Genomic DNA, 16,229 nt, shown 5'->3' with positions numbered 1-16,229 from the left:
CTGGACAGCTTGGTCCGCTGTGCACAAGAGTATGGTTTGTGTTTGCTTGGGTGGGTGTGTGTGTGTGTGTATGGAATCAAATGTATTACTATTTAGACTATGATATGAATTTTGAAACAAAAACTCAAAGGCTTTTGTATTAGAGGGCGTGTGTGATTGTTTGTGCACATATGCATCCATGTCTGTGCCCAAGATGGCGTTGCTATGGAGACGAGAGCTGTGCAGAAGGAGAGAGGAAAAGGGGAGGGGGGGGTAGACTCGCCTTGGAGCTTGTTCAGATAGCACCCTTCCCCCATCTACTCACACGCAGATGAACAGTACAGTACACTTCCTTATAACACACACTTACGCACAAACGTGCACATTACTGATGGCTATGCAAAGGACTATCATGAAATCTTTAGATGGAGGTGAGGAAGAAGCTAATTTGATGACTATATGTGGAGGTATTCCTTTAATAATGCAGTGGATATGCCTAAAACGTTGCTTCTGACCGCTTCCGCTCCTGCAACCCCCTCCCCTCACTTACTACTCGCTACTCCCTCTGCCCCTTTGATCACACTGCCCCTGGTGCTTCGTACAGTTTCTCCTTTAGCTTGTGATAGGTAAACCACAGACAGAGATTAACAGTCACACATAACTGCTAGATTTATTATGCACAGCTCCCCATGTTCAGAGAGTAAATACAAGTAAATACTGTGTATTTTTCTAAAGCACTATTTATGCACTATTAATTATTCAACAAATGCAATTATCATGTCCTCAGGAAAAGGGACTAATAAATGCAGACAAGGTTCATAAATAAAAATATTACCTTGAAAAGGACCTGGTTAACCAACTAAAATGTTATTGAATGATTAATGCAAGTGTTTGCAAATTATCATTTCTGTATTGTTTTTTTTGTACACAACTATTTATTGATTATTGAACATTCTGCAAATGTTTCCTAGAGGACCTGCATCTTTGAAAGAGGAGATAATGTGTGTTCACCTCCATTTACATGTCCATGACAGTCAGGATTTCCTTCACGTGGTTGAAAGGCCATGCTCTGGAAAAGACACTGTTGGATTCAGTACAGCAATCTCTGATATCATTCATACACTGTATTCATCTGCAGTTGTACTCGGTGCACAATTGTCAAAGATAGATAATCCAGACTGAAGTCCTGTGAGGTCGGTGCAGTATCCACTGTGACCTACAAATAAACTATGAATCATTGAATTTCATCATGGGTTGTCTGGGTCTGATGAGCTAGGTGGTTGTATAACCTACATGTGAATTTAACCCACTGTTGGAAACTACATGGTATTGTCCCTTATATACATTAGGAAATTGAGCACACAGGTCATCTGTTGCGAGCCATTATTATTATTGCATCTGGGGGTTAAAAGACAACTGTAGCTGTGGGGCGGTTATTAATATTTTCAAATCAAATCATGTTTCCCACAGAATGGAAATAGGACAGGAGTTTCTGAATCTAGAGCGTAATCCTGGGATTACAAAATGAGGGAACGTTCATAAACCCGTGACTACTGTCTCAAATGTGGAAAAACGCTAAAATACAACAAAATACAACAAAACACACCACAACACACGGATGTCTCTCCTGCATTCATGTATGAAGGAGAAATATAGGGCCTAGTTAAATGTATTGGCAAAAGGCTGACAGAGAAAAACAAAGAAAAAAAAGGAGATGGAGCTGATGTTGGTGCAATGGGAAGAAAATTGATTATGTAGTTTCACAATTTTTGGTGGTTACTCAGAAATCCATTGCAGCTATACAAATATACAGGGTGATTCTGTATATAGGGATGTATGGTCGAATAAAAAAAAAAAGACATGAATGAAAGATGAAAAGTCGGGCAAAGAATAGCTGACAATTTATCTTCGAGAACCATGTTGCAATTCAATGTTTCCAGTGCAGGATATCCATATAAACAAATGAATGTTGCAATTTCTGGTAGCCACAGAGGCATTGGCTAAAATAATCTAATGGAAAAGAAGTGAGGTAGAAAAGTGGAAAAATAAAGAGTGAGATCTGGTGTGTGGTGGCACTGATGTAAGATATCTGATACAGTCACCACATATCAGGACATTCACTGGTCCATGGCGCTGAAAAACAATGTGCAGCTCAAGGTGTCAGTTAAGCTGTCCAACAGCGCGCAAACTAATTAGAAATATTCTGGATGTGACCTAATGACTGCTAAGGAGGCAAGATTGAATTTTCACTATGCCTGCGTATTACGTATTTTACCACGTGGCGCCGGTGTTGATCCATCGCAGCCCTGCTCTTTGATAGAAGTAGGCCCCTCCCGTTTTCAGGCATAGGACGATTTCCTCAGTCTTTGTCATAAAGGCAGAGGACGGCGGAACAAACACGTAATATTCCAATCGTAAAGCTCACTTGGGCTCATATCTTCCGTACAGCCGATAGAAATATCGGACCTTGATTGGAAGTCATATTTATGCTTTGTTCGTATTGGAGAGAAATGTCTTCACCTTGTAGATGGAGCTATTTTGGGATATATTTGTGGCTTTTACTACTGGATTGTGGCTGGCAAGCGGTGGCTGGGCAGCTCTCCTATTCCGTGTCAGAGGAGGGAAAACCGGGGACTCCTGTTGGAAATATCGCCAAGGACCTAAACCTTAACTCACAAGACTTGGAATCTCGTATGTTTCAGATTGTTACTGGATCAAAGAGAAAATTCTTCGAGGTAAACCTAAAGACTGGTATTCTGTATGTCAGTGAGAGAATAGACAGAGAGGAGCTTTGCTCAGAGGAACTTAAATGTCCAGTAATTGTAGAAGCTGTAATAAATAACCCTTTGAAGCTTTATCGTATCGACATAGACATTTTAGATGTCAACGACAATGCCCCATTGTTTACTACCAAATTACAGAATTTGTATGTCGCAGAAAGTACTTTACCAGGTGTGAAATTTGCATTATCTGAAGCAACCGATGCGGATGTGGGGAGAAACGGAGTCAACACCTACAAATTAAGCCAAAATGAGCATTTCTCTTTGGCAGTGCACAAAGCAGGGGACAGTGTGTCTGCGGAGTTGGTGCTGCAAAAGGCTTTAGACCGAGAAAAGCAGCCTGTGATCACAATGACACTGACCGCTGTAGATGGAGGGACACCCTCGAAATCAGGCACCTCGCAGCTTGTTATAAATGTGTTAGACAATAATGATAACATTCCGATCTTCAGTGAATCTTTGTATAAAACAAACATTCCCGAAAACACGCCCATGGGCACAAAAGTAATCACTGTAAACGCCAGTGACGCAGACGAGGGCCTAAACAGTGAGATAGTGTATTCACTGAGAAGCAAGGATCAAGATCACGTACTTAATATCTTTGAAATTGATCGTCAGACGGGCGTCATTAAGGTCAAAGGAAATATAGACTTTGAAGAGAGAAAGGCTTTTGAGATACGTGTTGAGGCCAGTGATAAAGGCCAGCCTCCTATGTCTGCTCATTCCAAGGTGCTGGTTGAGGTGGTGGACTTAAATGATAATGCACCTGAGATCACGGTGACGTCACTGCATAACAAAGTGAAGGAGGATGCCGCTGTAGGCACAGTAGTTGCGCTTGTGTCAGTCATCGATACAGATGGTGGGAAAAACGGGGATGTGAATATCCAAATTAAAAATGAAGTTCCATTCAAACTCGAAACAAACTACAAGAATTACTATTCTTTGTTAGTTGACCGGTCTCTGGACAGGGAGAGTGTCGCTAACTACAACGTCATCATAATCGCAAATGATAAAGGAAGCCCACCTCTCTCCAGCACGAGTGTAGTTTCCATACACGTTTCGGATGTCAATGATAATGCACCTCTTTTCCCAGAGGCCATAATTAATGTATATGTCAATGAGAACAGTCCAGTGGGAGCAGTGATTAAAAGAGTGACTGCCACTGATGTTGACATTGACCAAAACCGCCAGGTGAGTTATTCATTTTTACAAAGTAACAGTGACACATTACCGTTATCTACAATGGTGAACATCAACTCAGAGACAGGAGATATAGTCAGCCTGCAGTCGTTTAACTACGAGGAGTTAAAAACGTTTCAATTCAAAGTCCAGGCCACAGACTCTGGTGTTCCTCCGCTCAGCAGCAACGTGACTGTGAACGTTTTAATTCTGGATGAAAATGATAATAATCCAACAGTTCTGGCGCCCTATTCTGAACACGGCTCCGTGAACAGTGAGAACATCCCCTATTCTGCTGAAGCGGGATACTTTGTGGCAAAGATCAGGGCTGTAGACGCAGACTCTGGATACAACGCGTTGCTTTCTTATCACCTGTCTGAGCCCAAAGGAAACAACCTGTTCAGGATCGGAACCAGCACCGGGGAAATCAGGACTAAGAGGAGAATGAGTGACAATGACCTGAAAACTCACCCCTTGGTGGTGCTGGTTTCTGATAACGGAGAACCCTCCCTGTCAGCTACTGTGTCTATTGATGTGGTGGTGGTTGAAAGCACCGCTGACATACAGACTCAGTTCAGACACGTGCCCATAAAGGAGGACAGCTTCTCGGATCTGAACCTGTATCTGCTGATCGCCATTGTGTCGGTGTCAGTGATCTTCCTGCTGAGCCTCATCAGTTTAATAGCTGTCAGATGCCACAGGACGGACGATTTCAGCAGGTACAGCGCCCCAATGATCACCACCCACCCTGACGGGAGCTGGTCTTACTCCAAATCTACTCAGCAGTATGACGTGTGTTTCAGCTCAGACACGATGAAGAGTGACGTAGTGGTTTTCCCCGGACCGTTTCCACCTGTAGATGGTGAACTGATCAGTATTAACGGAGGAGACACTTTTACCAGAACTCAGACTTTACCCAGCAACGAAAAGGTAATGTGTTAATGTTTTATGTTATGTGTAATCTCACAGATGGTGGCTGAAACATGTACTTTAAATTGCTTATTCGATATTAATTGAAAATACAGCGTTTAAATGAAACTATACTTGGAAACGTGTTATTTAATACGTGTGGTACATGCATAAGCAAAACTACAGGCATTCATTCTTACGAGCACACATGTCATTGTCCATGGTGCTGAAATGAACATCATTAATGTGGTGTGAGGGGTCTGAAGACTGCAAAAGTTAAATTCAATCTGCCTGTCTCGCACATAGTGTGTTTCTCTGTTGTTATCAAGTTCAGCTAATTTCTCTATCAAATATCTGATTACTGATGCATGATGATTATCGGAGTGAGCAATGTATTTTGGAGGATATAGGGGATTATGATTTAATTACCATCATATATGGGCTTTAAGAGAAATAAAAAAGGGCTTACTTGCATTTGTTTATATCTATCATAAAGCATTAGTGGATAAGCAAATATTGGAAATGGATAGTTTTTAGAATGCCGTGATTTGTGACGTTTGTTTGCTGTCTGACTTGACAGTTCAGCGCAATGTGGGTGATTTATGCCAGTTGTTTTTTTTTGTTGTTGTTGTTTTTGTGGTAAATGTAATCATCTCAAATAACCACACGGGGACATTGTAGACCGTCACATGTTCATCTTCCTCTCGGTTGCTTGAGGCTCCTCCCAGATTCCGATTCAGATTATGTTTCATAGGGCTTTGTTACAAAGAGACGCAGTGCGAGCATGGATTTTGTGACCATGGTTTTGTCGATTATTTCTTAAAAAACAACAACAAACGAATCGGGTTTCTGGGACACCATTACATCCTGAATTACTGGATTTTAGAGACAAAAATCTTTATGCTCTGTTCACCTTGGATGGAAATATGTCGACGCGGAGGATGCGCAGTCGTTTTGGGATTTATATAGTCGTTATTTTTTTGGATTGCTGCTGGGAAGTGGTATCTGGACAGCTCTCGTACTCTGTATCAGAGGAGGTAAACCCGGGGACCTCTGTGGCAAATCTCGCTAAAGATCTAAATCTTAATGTGCACGAGTTGGAGGCACGTGCGTTTCAGATTGTCAGTGGATCAAAGAGAAAATATTTCGATATAAATCTGAAAACGGGTGTTCTTTACGTAAATGAAAGGATCGACCGCGAGGAGCTTTGTGCAAAGGCTACAAAATGTACTGTCAATGTAGAGGCCGTGATCAACAACCCACTAAAGCTTTATCGTTTAGAGATAAATGTACTGGATATAAATGATAATGCGCCGTATTTTCCTGAGAATTTGCAGTCTCTTAACATTGCAGAGAGTACTATGCCAGGAGGGAAATTTGGATTTATTGGAGCATCGGATATCGACGTTGGGAAGAATGATGTTAGTACATACAAGCTAAGTCCAAATGATTACTTTTCTTTAGAGGTCCACAAAGGAGGGGACAGCGTGTCTGCCGAGCTTGTGCTTCAGAAAGCTCTAGACCGAGAAAAACAACCGACTATCAAACTTACAGTGACTGCTGTTGACGGCGGAAATCCGCCCAAGTCAGGGACATCACAAATTGCTATAAATGTCTTGGATATTAACGACAACGCACCGGTTTTCACTCGTGTTTTATACAAAACACGCATTCTTGAAAATCTATCAATAGGTCGAACAGTTATAATTTTGAATGCAACAGACACAGATGACGGATTAAATGGTGAAATAGAATATTCATTGAGAAGTAAAGGTCAAGATCACGTTTTAAATGTATTTCAAATTGATAGCGATACCGGTGCAATTTTAGTCAAAGGGAAGATCGACTATGAAGAAAATCCTGCGTTTGAGATTCATGCTCAGGCCAGCGACAAAGGCCAGCCTCCGATGTCTGCTCATTGTAAAGTGCTGGTTGAGGTGATAGACTTAAACGACAACGCCCCTGAGATCACGGTGACGTCACTACTGAACACAGTGAAGGAGGATGCAGAAGTAGGTACAGCTGTTGCACTTGTGTCTGTGCTGGACAAAGATGGAGGAAAAAACGGGGCAGTAATAGCTGCTATTGCAAATGAGACCCCCTTTAAACTAGACACAAATTATAAAAATTATTATTCACTAGTAGTTAATGGACCACTTGACAGAGAGACTATGGCAGAGTATAAGGTTATTATAGTAGCAACTGATGAAGGAACTCCACCTCTGTCCAGCACCAATATAGTTACTGTTCATGTTTCTGATGTCAATGACAACCCACCTCACTTCTCAGAGCCAATAGTTAATGTTTATGTAAAAGAGAACAGTCCAGTGGGAGCAGTTATTAAAACTGTGACTGCAGTTGATGGTGATATTGATAACAATGGCCAGGTGAGATATTCAATTTTACAAAGTAACAGTGACACATTAATGTTATCTACAATGGTGAACATCAACTCAGAGACAGGAGATATAGTCAGCCTGCAGTCATTTAACTACGAGGAGTTAAACACGTTTCAGTTCAAAGTTCAGGCCACAGACTCTGGTGTTCCTCCACTCAGCAGTAACGTGACTGTGAACGTTTTAATTCTGGATGAAAATGATAATAATCCAACAGTTCTGGCGCCCTATTCTGAACACGGCTCCGTGAACAGTGAGAACATCCCCTATTCTGCTGAAGCGGGATACTTTGTGGCAAAGATCAGGGCTGTAGACGCAGACTCTGGATACAACGCGCTGCTTTCTTATCACCTGTCTGAGCCCAAAGGAAACAACCTGTTCAGGATCGGAACCAGCACCGGGGAAATCAGGACTAAGAGGAGAATGAGTGACAATGACCTGAAAACTCACCCCTTGGTGGTGCTGGTTTCTGATAACGGAGAACCCTCCCTGTCAGCTACTGTGTCTATTGATGTGGTGGTGGTTGAAAGCACCGCTGTCATCCAGACTCAGTTCAGACACGTGCCTATAAAGGAGGACAGCTTCTCGGATCTGAACCTGTATCTGCTGATCGCCATTGTGTCGGTGTCAGTGATCTTCCTGCTGAGCCTCATCAGTTTAATAGCTGTCAGATGCCACAGGACGGACAATTTCAGCAGGTACAGCGCCCCAATGATCACCACCCACCCTGACGGGAGCTGGTCTTACTCCAAATCTACTCAGCAGTATGACGTGTGTTTCAGCTCAGACACGATGAAGAGTGACGTAGTGGTTTTCCCCGGACCGTTTCCACCTGTAGATGGTGAACTGATCAGTATTAACGGAGGAGACACTTTTACCAGAACTCAGACTTTACCCAACCAAGAGAAGGTAAGAACACAGTTGTATTAAGTATATATTACTATTTCGAGAATCGAAAGCAAAATGGAGATGTTTTGTCTATCTTATTTCGAAGGACTTGTACTAGCTGACAAAAAGACATTTTAAGTACTGTTTCTTTGAAAACAGGTAAAAAATAAAATAATAATTATTTATAATAGTCTGTTTAATTTTATTGTCCCGAACTGACAAATGTCCCTGGATGTTTTTTTTAATTCTTTACCATGAATTTCAATTACTTCGTCGTAACTTTCCATATCTTATTTATAAATGTGTTTTGGGGCTTTGGATTTGTGTTCAAATCTACAGTTGTACTTGTGCCAGAATAATTACACTACGTGAAGTTCATAGGACTCTCACACTCAGAGACAAAGTGTTTGCCGCTGTCCGTGGTACTGAAATGAGCGCAGCATTGTGTTATGCGCTGCATGATACAACACGGAGGTTTATCGGCCCTCAATGGAAAGATTAGGTTTTTTCACTGGGCACATTTATTTGGATTTTATTAAAGTTCTTTTAATTTACTAATGAATCACGTAACACTCGTTTTGATCACGTTTAGGGAAGGCGTTTCAACAGCTGTTCTCGTTACCTTTCCTCTTGTCTATTCGAAAAATAGGGAAATAAAGCAATTATTTTTTGTTCCATCAAGAGTTTTAACGGTCACTGTTTTAAGTATTTGATACAGTTTAGACGAAGGGAAATGCATGTTTTGTGTAGCTTTCTAGCTGGTGTATCAGCAGCAGGTGGAGCTCAAGTGTTATGAATTTACAAAAAAGAGAAAATGTTAGAATGAGTCAGAGAAGGAAAATGGGAGCAATTATTATATTGCATTCTGCTCTATGTCAGCATAAAATATAGAAGAACACAATTTTATTCGTTGTTCTTCATAAATTTACATTGTTTTGTTTGCAAAAGTGTAATATTATTCAATATACTTGTATAGCCAGAGATTAATTGCACTTATTGTACATAACCACGTGGTGACACTATAGACCATGACATCCGAACGTTATTTCAGAAGGCACAAGACTCCTCCCACAGAGGATGATGATGTTTCTCTGCGCTTTGTTACAAAGAGACGCAGGAAGGGAGAAAAAGGGTGAAGAGGATTATTGAGCAGTCTGTTAAAAATGCGAGGAACTGGATTTTTGTGGTTTCCTTCGATTGTGAGAGTTTGACGGTTGTGACTGGACTAGCATTGATGTGTTTTGAGGCTGGACATAACCATGTATTTGTCGAACAAAACGACCCATTTTCGGACTTATATTATAGTCTTGCTGCTGATTTGTTGCTGGGACACGGTGTCTGGACAGCTCTCGTATTCCGTCTCGGAGGAGGTAAACCCGGGGACTTCAGTGGGAAATATCGCCAAGGATCTAAATATCAACGTCCAGGATTTAGAGTCTCGTAAATTTCAGATTGTCAGCGGATCAAAGAGGAAATATTTCGATATAAATCTGAAAACGGGTGTTCTTTATGTCAATGAAAGAATAGACCGAGAAGAGCTTTGTGCAAAGGCTGCAAAATGTACTGTCAATTTAGAGGCCGTAATCAACGATCCACTGAAGCTTTATCGTTTAGAGATAACTATAAGGGATATAAACGACAACGCACCTCTTTTCTCTGAGCAATTACAATCGCTTGATGTTCCAGAAAATACTTTACCAGGAGTCAAATTTGGACTGATAGAGGCATCAGATTTGGATGTCGGGAAGAACGGTGTTAGTACGTACAAGCTCAGTAATAACGATTATTTTTCATTAGAAATTCACAAAGGAGGAGACAGTGCGTCTGCGGAGTTAGTGCTGCAGAAGTCGTTAGATCGCGAGTATGACTCTGTTATCAAACTCACGCTGACTGCTGTAGACGGGGGAAATCCATCAAAGTCAGGAACCTCACAAATCCTCATCACCGTTTTGGATATTAATGACAACCATCCTGTTTTTAGTAGATCTTTATACAAAATCGAAATTCCTGAAAACCTGCCAACAGGATCTACCGTGATCACTCTTAATGCAACAGACGTAGATGACGGTTTAAACAGTGATATAGAATACTCTTTAAGAAAGAAAGGTCAAGATCATGTTTTAGATTTATTTCAAATTGACTCTAAAACTGGTGCAATTTTAGTCAAAGGGAAGATCGACTATGAAGAAAATCCTGCGTTTGAGATTCATGCTCAGGCCAGCGACAAAGGCCAGCCTCCGATGTCTGCTCATTGTAAAGTGCTGGTTGAGGTGATAGACTTAAACGACAACGCTCCCGAGATCACGGTGACGTCACTACTGAATACAGTGAAGGAGGATGCAGAAGTAGGTACAGCTGTTGCACTTGTGTCTGTGCTGGACAAAGATGGAGGAAAAAATGGGGCAGTAATAGCTGCTATTGCAAATGAGACCCCCTTTAAACTAGACACAAATTATAAAAATTATTATTCACTAGTAGTTAATGGACCACTTGACAGAGAGACTAGGGCAGAGTATAAGGTTATTATAGTAGCAACTGATGAAGGAACTCCACCTCTGTCCAGCACCAATATATTTACTGTTCATGTTTCTGATGTCAATGACAACCCACCTCACTTCTCAGAGCCAATAGTTAATGTTTATGTAAAAGAGAACAGTCCAGTGGGAGCAGTTATTAAAACTGTGACTGCAGTTGATGGTGATATCGATAACAATGGCCAGGTGAGATATTCAATTTTACAAAGTAACAGTGACACATTACCGTTATCTACAATGGTGAACATCAACTCAGAGACAGGAGATATAGTCAGCCTGCAGTCGTTTAACTACGAGGAGTTAAACACGTTTCAGTTCAAAGTTCAGGCCACAGACTCTGGTGTTCCTCCACTCAGCAGTAACGTGACTGTGAACGTTTTAATTCTGGATGAAAATGATAATAATCCAACAGTTCTGGCGCCCTATTCTGAACACGGCTCCGTGAACAGTGAGAGCATCCCCTATTCTGCTGAAGCAGGATACTTTGTGGCAAAGATCAGGGCTGTAGACGCAGACTCTGGATACAACGCGCTGCTTTCTTATCACCTGTCTGAGCCCAAAGGAAACAACCTGTTCAGGATCGGAACCAGCACCGGGGAAATCAGGACTAAGAGGAGAATGAGTGACAATGACCTGAAAACTCACCCCTTGGTGGTGCTGGTTTCTGATAACGGAGAACCCTCCCTGTCAGCTACTGTGTCTATTGATGTGGTGGTGGTTGAAAGCACCGCTGACATCCAGACTCAGTTCAGACATGTTCCTATAAAGGAGGACAGCTTCTCGGATCTGAACCTGTATCTGCTGATCGCCATTGTGTCGGTGTCAGTGATCTTCCTGCTGAGCCTCATCAGTTTAATAGCTGTCAGATGCCACAGGACGGACGATTTCAGCAGGTACAGTGCCCCAATGATCACCACCCACCCTGACGGGAGCTGGTCTTACTCCAAATCTACTCAGCAGTATGACGTGTGTTTCAGCTCAGACACGATGAAGAGTGACGTAGTGGTTTTCCCTGCACCATTTCCATCTGTAGATGGTGAACTGATCAGTATAAACGAAGGAGACACTTTTACCAGAACTCAAACTTTACCCAACAAAGAGAAGGTAAGAAACTTGAAAAATATGTCCTCATAGTTTGGTATAGTTTCACTCCTGACAACCGCGAAATGTCCCCCTCTGTTTTTCTTTTCTTGTATATGAAGTTTAATTACTTTGTGGTAACTTTCCACGTTGTCTTTATAAATGTGCTTTTTGGCATTGAAATTGTGTTGAAATGTACAGTTGTACTTGTGCCAGAATAATTATACTATTTGAAGTTCATAGACCTCTCACACTCGAAAACGCAGTGTGTGCCGATGTCTGCGGTGCTAAAATAACCTTGTGTGTTGTGTGCAGTTTTGAGTGTGCAATGCAGGAAGTTTGTCAGCCCATAATGGAATGATTGTTTTTTACTGACATATGGCATTAATGAGTATTTTTTTTAAACTGAGGAATGATGTAATGTCTTGCTGTATATAGGCACTTTATTTACTATGCAACACTAATATTGAGAACTAGGTGTTAATTAATAGTTTCATTTTAAGTAGAATTAAAATAACTTTGTTCCTTCTCATGACAGATCAACTTCAGTTTAGGTCAAAATAGAACATATTTAAGATCATGTGGTTGTGTTATTTCTGGCCTCAGTCATAACTTTCTGCAGATTTGATTTTTGATCTGTTAGGTCGCTAACCATGGTGTGAACACACAATTCTGGTAACGTTTTGTTTTTTTAAATCCCCAGGATAAAAGAGAAAAATATCCTAATTAACAAAAAGACATTTAACTATTCTGTTCATATAGAGATTCATATCCTCGGCAATATATATTTTTCATCATAAAAATAGATAATTTATCAGAGATATAGCGATGAAAATGAAGTCTTTAAATTTAGTTTGTTTATGTTTCCATTCATTTTTTAACATTTTATTTTGTGTCTAGTATGAATAGTGTTGGGTTTTTATTTTTTTACAATGTGGATATTTTAGATGGAGTGGTTTCATATTTGACTTAATTCCTGAATGATCTCGCATAATGAGGAAAACAATGAAACATAAACGTTAACTCAAATGATCATGCAATTGCATGCTTAATATCCCATGAGAAAGGAGGGTTTGGTTACGTGTTCGAGGAGAATTTAAGAGCGTAACACGCTTTCTGCTTTGTAATACGGTATGGTCGTGTTGAATGTAGATTGCAAGTGTCCACACGGGGACATTGTAGACCATAACATTTTAGCTTCCCCTTCGATGACTTGGGGCTCCTCCCAGATTCAAAGGATGAAGATGTTTCTCTGCCGATTGAGACAAAGAGACTTCGAGGGCGAAAAAGAACGGTGTCTTTTGTCACTCCGCTGAATGGGATATTTTATTATTATTCTATGACGTTATCTATCGAATTTATTTTCATGCTGTTTCTCGTTGGATGTAATTATGCATTTACCGGGCAGAACGAGCTCTGTGTGGATATATTTCCTCTTACTGCTGCTGGATTGTTACTGTAAAGCGGTGTTTGGACAGCTCTCTTACTCCGTCTCAGAGGAGGTAAATCTGGGGACTGTTGTCGGAAATATCGTTAAAGATCTGAACCTCAATGTTCAAGATTTGGAGTCCCGCATGTTTCAGATCGTTGCCGGATCAAAGAGGAAATATTTCGAGGTAAATCTAAAGACGGGTGTCCTCTACGTTAATGAGAGAATAGATCGGGAGGAGCTCTGCGGAGAGGAGCCTAAATGTTCACAGAATGTAGAAGCAGTTATTAATAATCCTTCAAAACTGTACCGTGTGGAAATTATCATACTGGATGTCAACGACAATTCCCCATCATTTCTCAGCACGTCACAGGTAATCGACATTACTGAGAACACAGCAGCAGGGGCTAAATTTCTCCTGGATTCTGCTGACGATTCAGACGTTGGAAAAAATTCTGTAAATACATACAAACTCAGTAAAAATGAACATTTCTCCCTCGATACACATAAAGGAGAGAGCGTAACTCCCGAATTGGTGCTTCAGAAACTTTTAGACAGAGAAAAACAGTCTGTTATTCGACTCATACTGACTGCTGTTGATGGAGGAACACCTGCTAAATCAGGCACCATGACTATAATAATAAATGTGTTAGATATTAACGACAATCCTCCTGTTTTTAATCAACCACTGTATAAAGCCAGTGTCTTTGAAAATGTGAAGGTAGGGACATCGATAATAACATTAAACGCTACTGATTTAGATGCAGGTACAAACGGACAAGTGTTATATTCATTAAGTAAAGTAGGCCGTGGGAAACCAACTGATGTATTTGCAATAGATGAAAAAACCGGGACTATAATAAATAAAAAGAACATCGACTTTGAACAGAATAATGCTTTTGAGATTCGAGTACAAGCCAGTGATGGGGCCGTTTTTCCGATGACGTCACATGCCAAATTACTGATTGAAGTTTTAGACGTCAATGACAATGCACCTGAAATTACAGTTACGTCACTGTTGAACACTGTTAAAGAGGATGCGTCCATCGGCACCGCCATTGCTCTTGTTTCAGTGTTTGATAACGATGGAGGTAAAAACGGGATGGTGAACTGTAGAAGTTCAAACAACGTTCCTTTTAAATTAGAATCAAATTATAAGAATTATTATTCGTTGGTTGTGGACGGTCCTCTTGACAGAGAGAGTTCATCTCAATACAATATCAGCATCACTGCTACTGATGAAGGCAGGCCCGCTCTCTCCAGCACGAGCGTCATTAATGTACACGTATCTGATGTGAATGATAACAAGCCGATATTTACAGAAAATATAATCAATGTTTATGTGAAAGAAAATAGTCCTGTGGGTGCAGTTTTAAAAACTGTGTCAGCAATTGATGCAGACGTTGATCAAAATGGTCAGGTGAGTTATTCGCTTATACGTAATAACAGTAACTCATTGCCACTCTCTACAATGGTGAACATGAATTCAGAGACTGGAGATATAGTCAGCCTGCAGTCTTTTAACTACGAGGAGTTAAAAACGTTTCAGTTCAAAGTTCAGGCCACAGACTCTGGTGTTCCTCCGCTCAGCAGCAACGTGACTGTGAACGTTTTAATTCTGGATGAAAATGATAATAATCCAACAGTTCTGGCGCCCTATTCTGAACACGGCTCCGTGAACAGTGAGAGCATCCCCTATTCTGCTGAAGCGGGATACTTTGTGGCAAAGATCAGGGCTGTAGACGCAGACTCTGGATACAACGCGCTGCTTTCTTATCACCTGTCTGAGCCCAAAGGAAACAACCTGTTCAGGATCGGAACCAGCACCGGGGAAATCAGGACTAAGAGGAGAATGAGTGACAATGACCTGAAAACTCACCCCTTGGTGGTGCTGGTTTCTGATAACGGAGAACCCTCCCTGTCAGCTACTGTGTCTATTGATGTGGTGGTGGTTGAAAGCACCGCTGACATCCAGACTCAGTTCAGACATGTTCCTATAAAGGAGGACAGCTTCTCGGATCTGAACCTGTATCTGCTGATCGCCATTGTGTCAGTGTCAGTGATCTTCCTGCTGAGCCTCATCAGTTTAATAGCTGTCAGATGCCACAGGACGGACGATTTCAGCAGGTACAGCGCCCCAATGATCACCACCCACCCTGACGGGAGCTGGTCTTACTCCAAATCTACTCAGCAGTATGACGTGTGTTTCAGCTCAGACACGATGAAGAGTGACGTAGTGGTTTTCCCCGGACCGTTTCCACCTGTAGATGGTGAACTGATCAGTATTAACGGAGGAGACACTTTTACCAGAACTCAGACTTTACCCAACCAAGAGAAGGTAAGAAAACATCGTTGCATTAAGTATTTATTACTGCATTTTCAGAATCTAAGAAAATGGCGACGTATTGTGTATCATATTTTGAAGGGTATTGTGTTGTAGCTGAAAAAATGGCACATTTTAATGACCGTTTGATATCAAGTGTAAATGGAACCAGTTGATGTGAACTGATAATGCAAGGCGCTATCCATGGTGTCTGAATTTGTGTTGCTTGCAATCTTCAGGACGCGTGTTTACCATGTTTAATACATCTAGTAGCCTACATCTGATTAATGGTCAACAAAACAGATTAAATATTTGCCATTAAGTAGTTTAGCATTTTTTTAGGATGAAAAGGATTTACTCCGACTCAGATTTTAATAAAGAAAATGCTAGAGTGATAAGAAATCAGGTATATTAATTGTTAAAATTCGTGGAATAAACTGATATAGAACTGCTTTAGGTTTATGGATTTCTAATTCAGTTTATTTTATTAAAAGTAAATATTCCTGATGCTGAACTAATGTTTGGCAATATGTGGTCTTCCCAAATACAAAGGGAGAAACATATTAATTAACAAAAAAGAAAAAAAAATACTTTATACGAGTATAAGTGTGGATTGTGTACGAGTATTTCCACCAGGTTTGTTTCTGATTTCAATACTCGTACGTTAAAGCATTACATTTTCTCCGTTTTCTTTACTAGTAGATTCAAGGGGAAAATAACATGAAATAACAT

At 40.8% G+C, this 16,229-nt stretch overlaps 5 protein-coding genes across 23 annotated transcripts in view; all 5 read left to right on the top strand.

Annotated features, from left to right (window-relative positions):
- Positions 1-16,229, top strand: part of LOC138211026 (protocadherin alpha-C2-like) — a 222,628-nt gene that overhangs the window by 99,104 nt on the left and 107,295 nt on the right. The gene's annotated exons all lie outside the window — the stretch shown is intronic.
- On the top strand, positions 1,271-4,880 carry LOC138211544 (protocadherin alpha-8-like). The gene has a single exon (XM_069171500.1). It carries the CDS (start codon positions 2,466-2,468, stop codon positions 4,878-4,880), a length of 2,415 nt encoding a protein of 804 aa, XP_069027601.1. The 5' UTR covers positions 1,271-2,465.
- Positions 5,678-8,173, top strand: LOC138211542 (protocadherin alpha-3-like). The gene has a single exon (XM_069171499.1). It carries the CDS (start codon positions 5,774-5,776, stop codon positions 8,171-8,173), a length of 2,400 nt encoding a protein of 799 aa, XP_069027600.1. The 5' UTR covers positions 5,678-5,773.
- LOC138211541 (protocadherin alpha-8-like) lies at positions 9,258-12,066 on the top strand. Its single transcript, XM_069171498.1, has 2 exons — positions 9,258-11,769; positions 12,061-12,066. The coding sequence occupies exons 1-2, from the start codon at positions 9,391-9,393 to the stop codon at positions 12,064-12,066; spliced, it is 2,385 nt and encodes a 794-aa protein (XP_069027599.1). The 5' UTR covers positions 9,258-9,390.
- Positions 13,030-15,614, top strand: LOC138211540 (protocadherin alpha-8-like). Its single transcript, XM_069171497.1, has 2 exons — positions 13,030-15,512; positions 15,600-15,614. The coding sequence occupies exons 1-2, from the start codon at positions 13,137-13,139 to the stop codon at positions 15,612-15,614; spliced, it is 2,391 nt and encodes a 796-aa protein (XP_069027598.1). The 5' UTR covers positions 13,030-13,136.

This window comes from Embiotoca jacksoni, unplaced genomic scaffold (genome assembly GCF_022577435.1).
Source record: "Embiotoca jacksoni isolate LCO1_2020_lvr unplaced genomic scaffold, fEmbJac1.0.p SCAF_5, whole genome shotgun sequence".
Classification (NCBI taxonomy): domain Eukaryota; kingdom Metazoa; phylum Chordata; class Actinopteri; family Embiotocidae; genus Embiotoca; species Embiotoca jacksoni.
The sequence above is the reverse complement of the archived record's forward strand: the minus strand, read 5'-3'. Positions and strand labels throughout refer to the sequence as shown.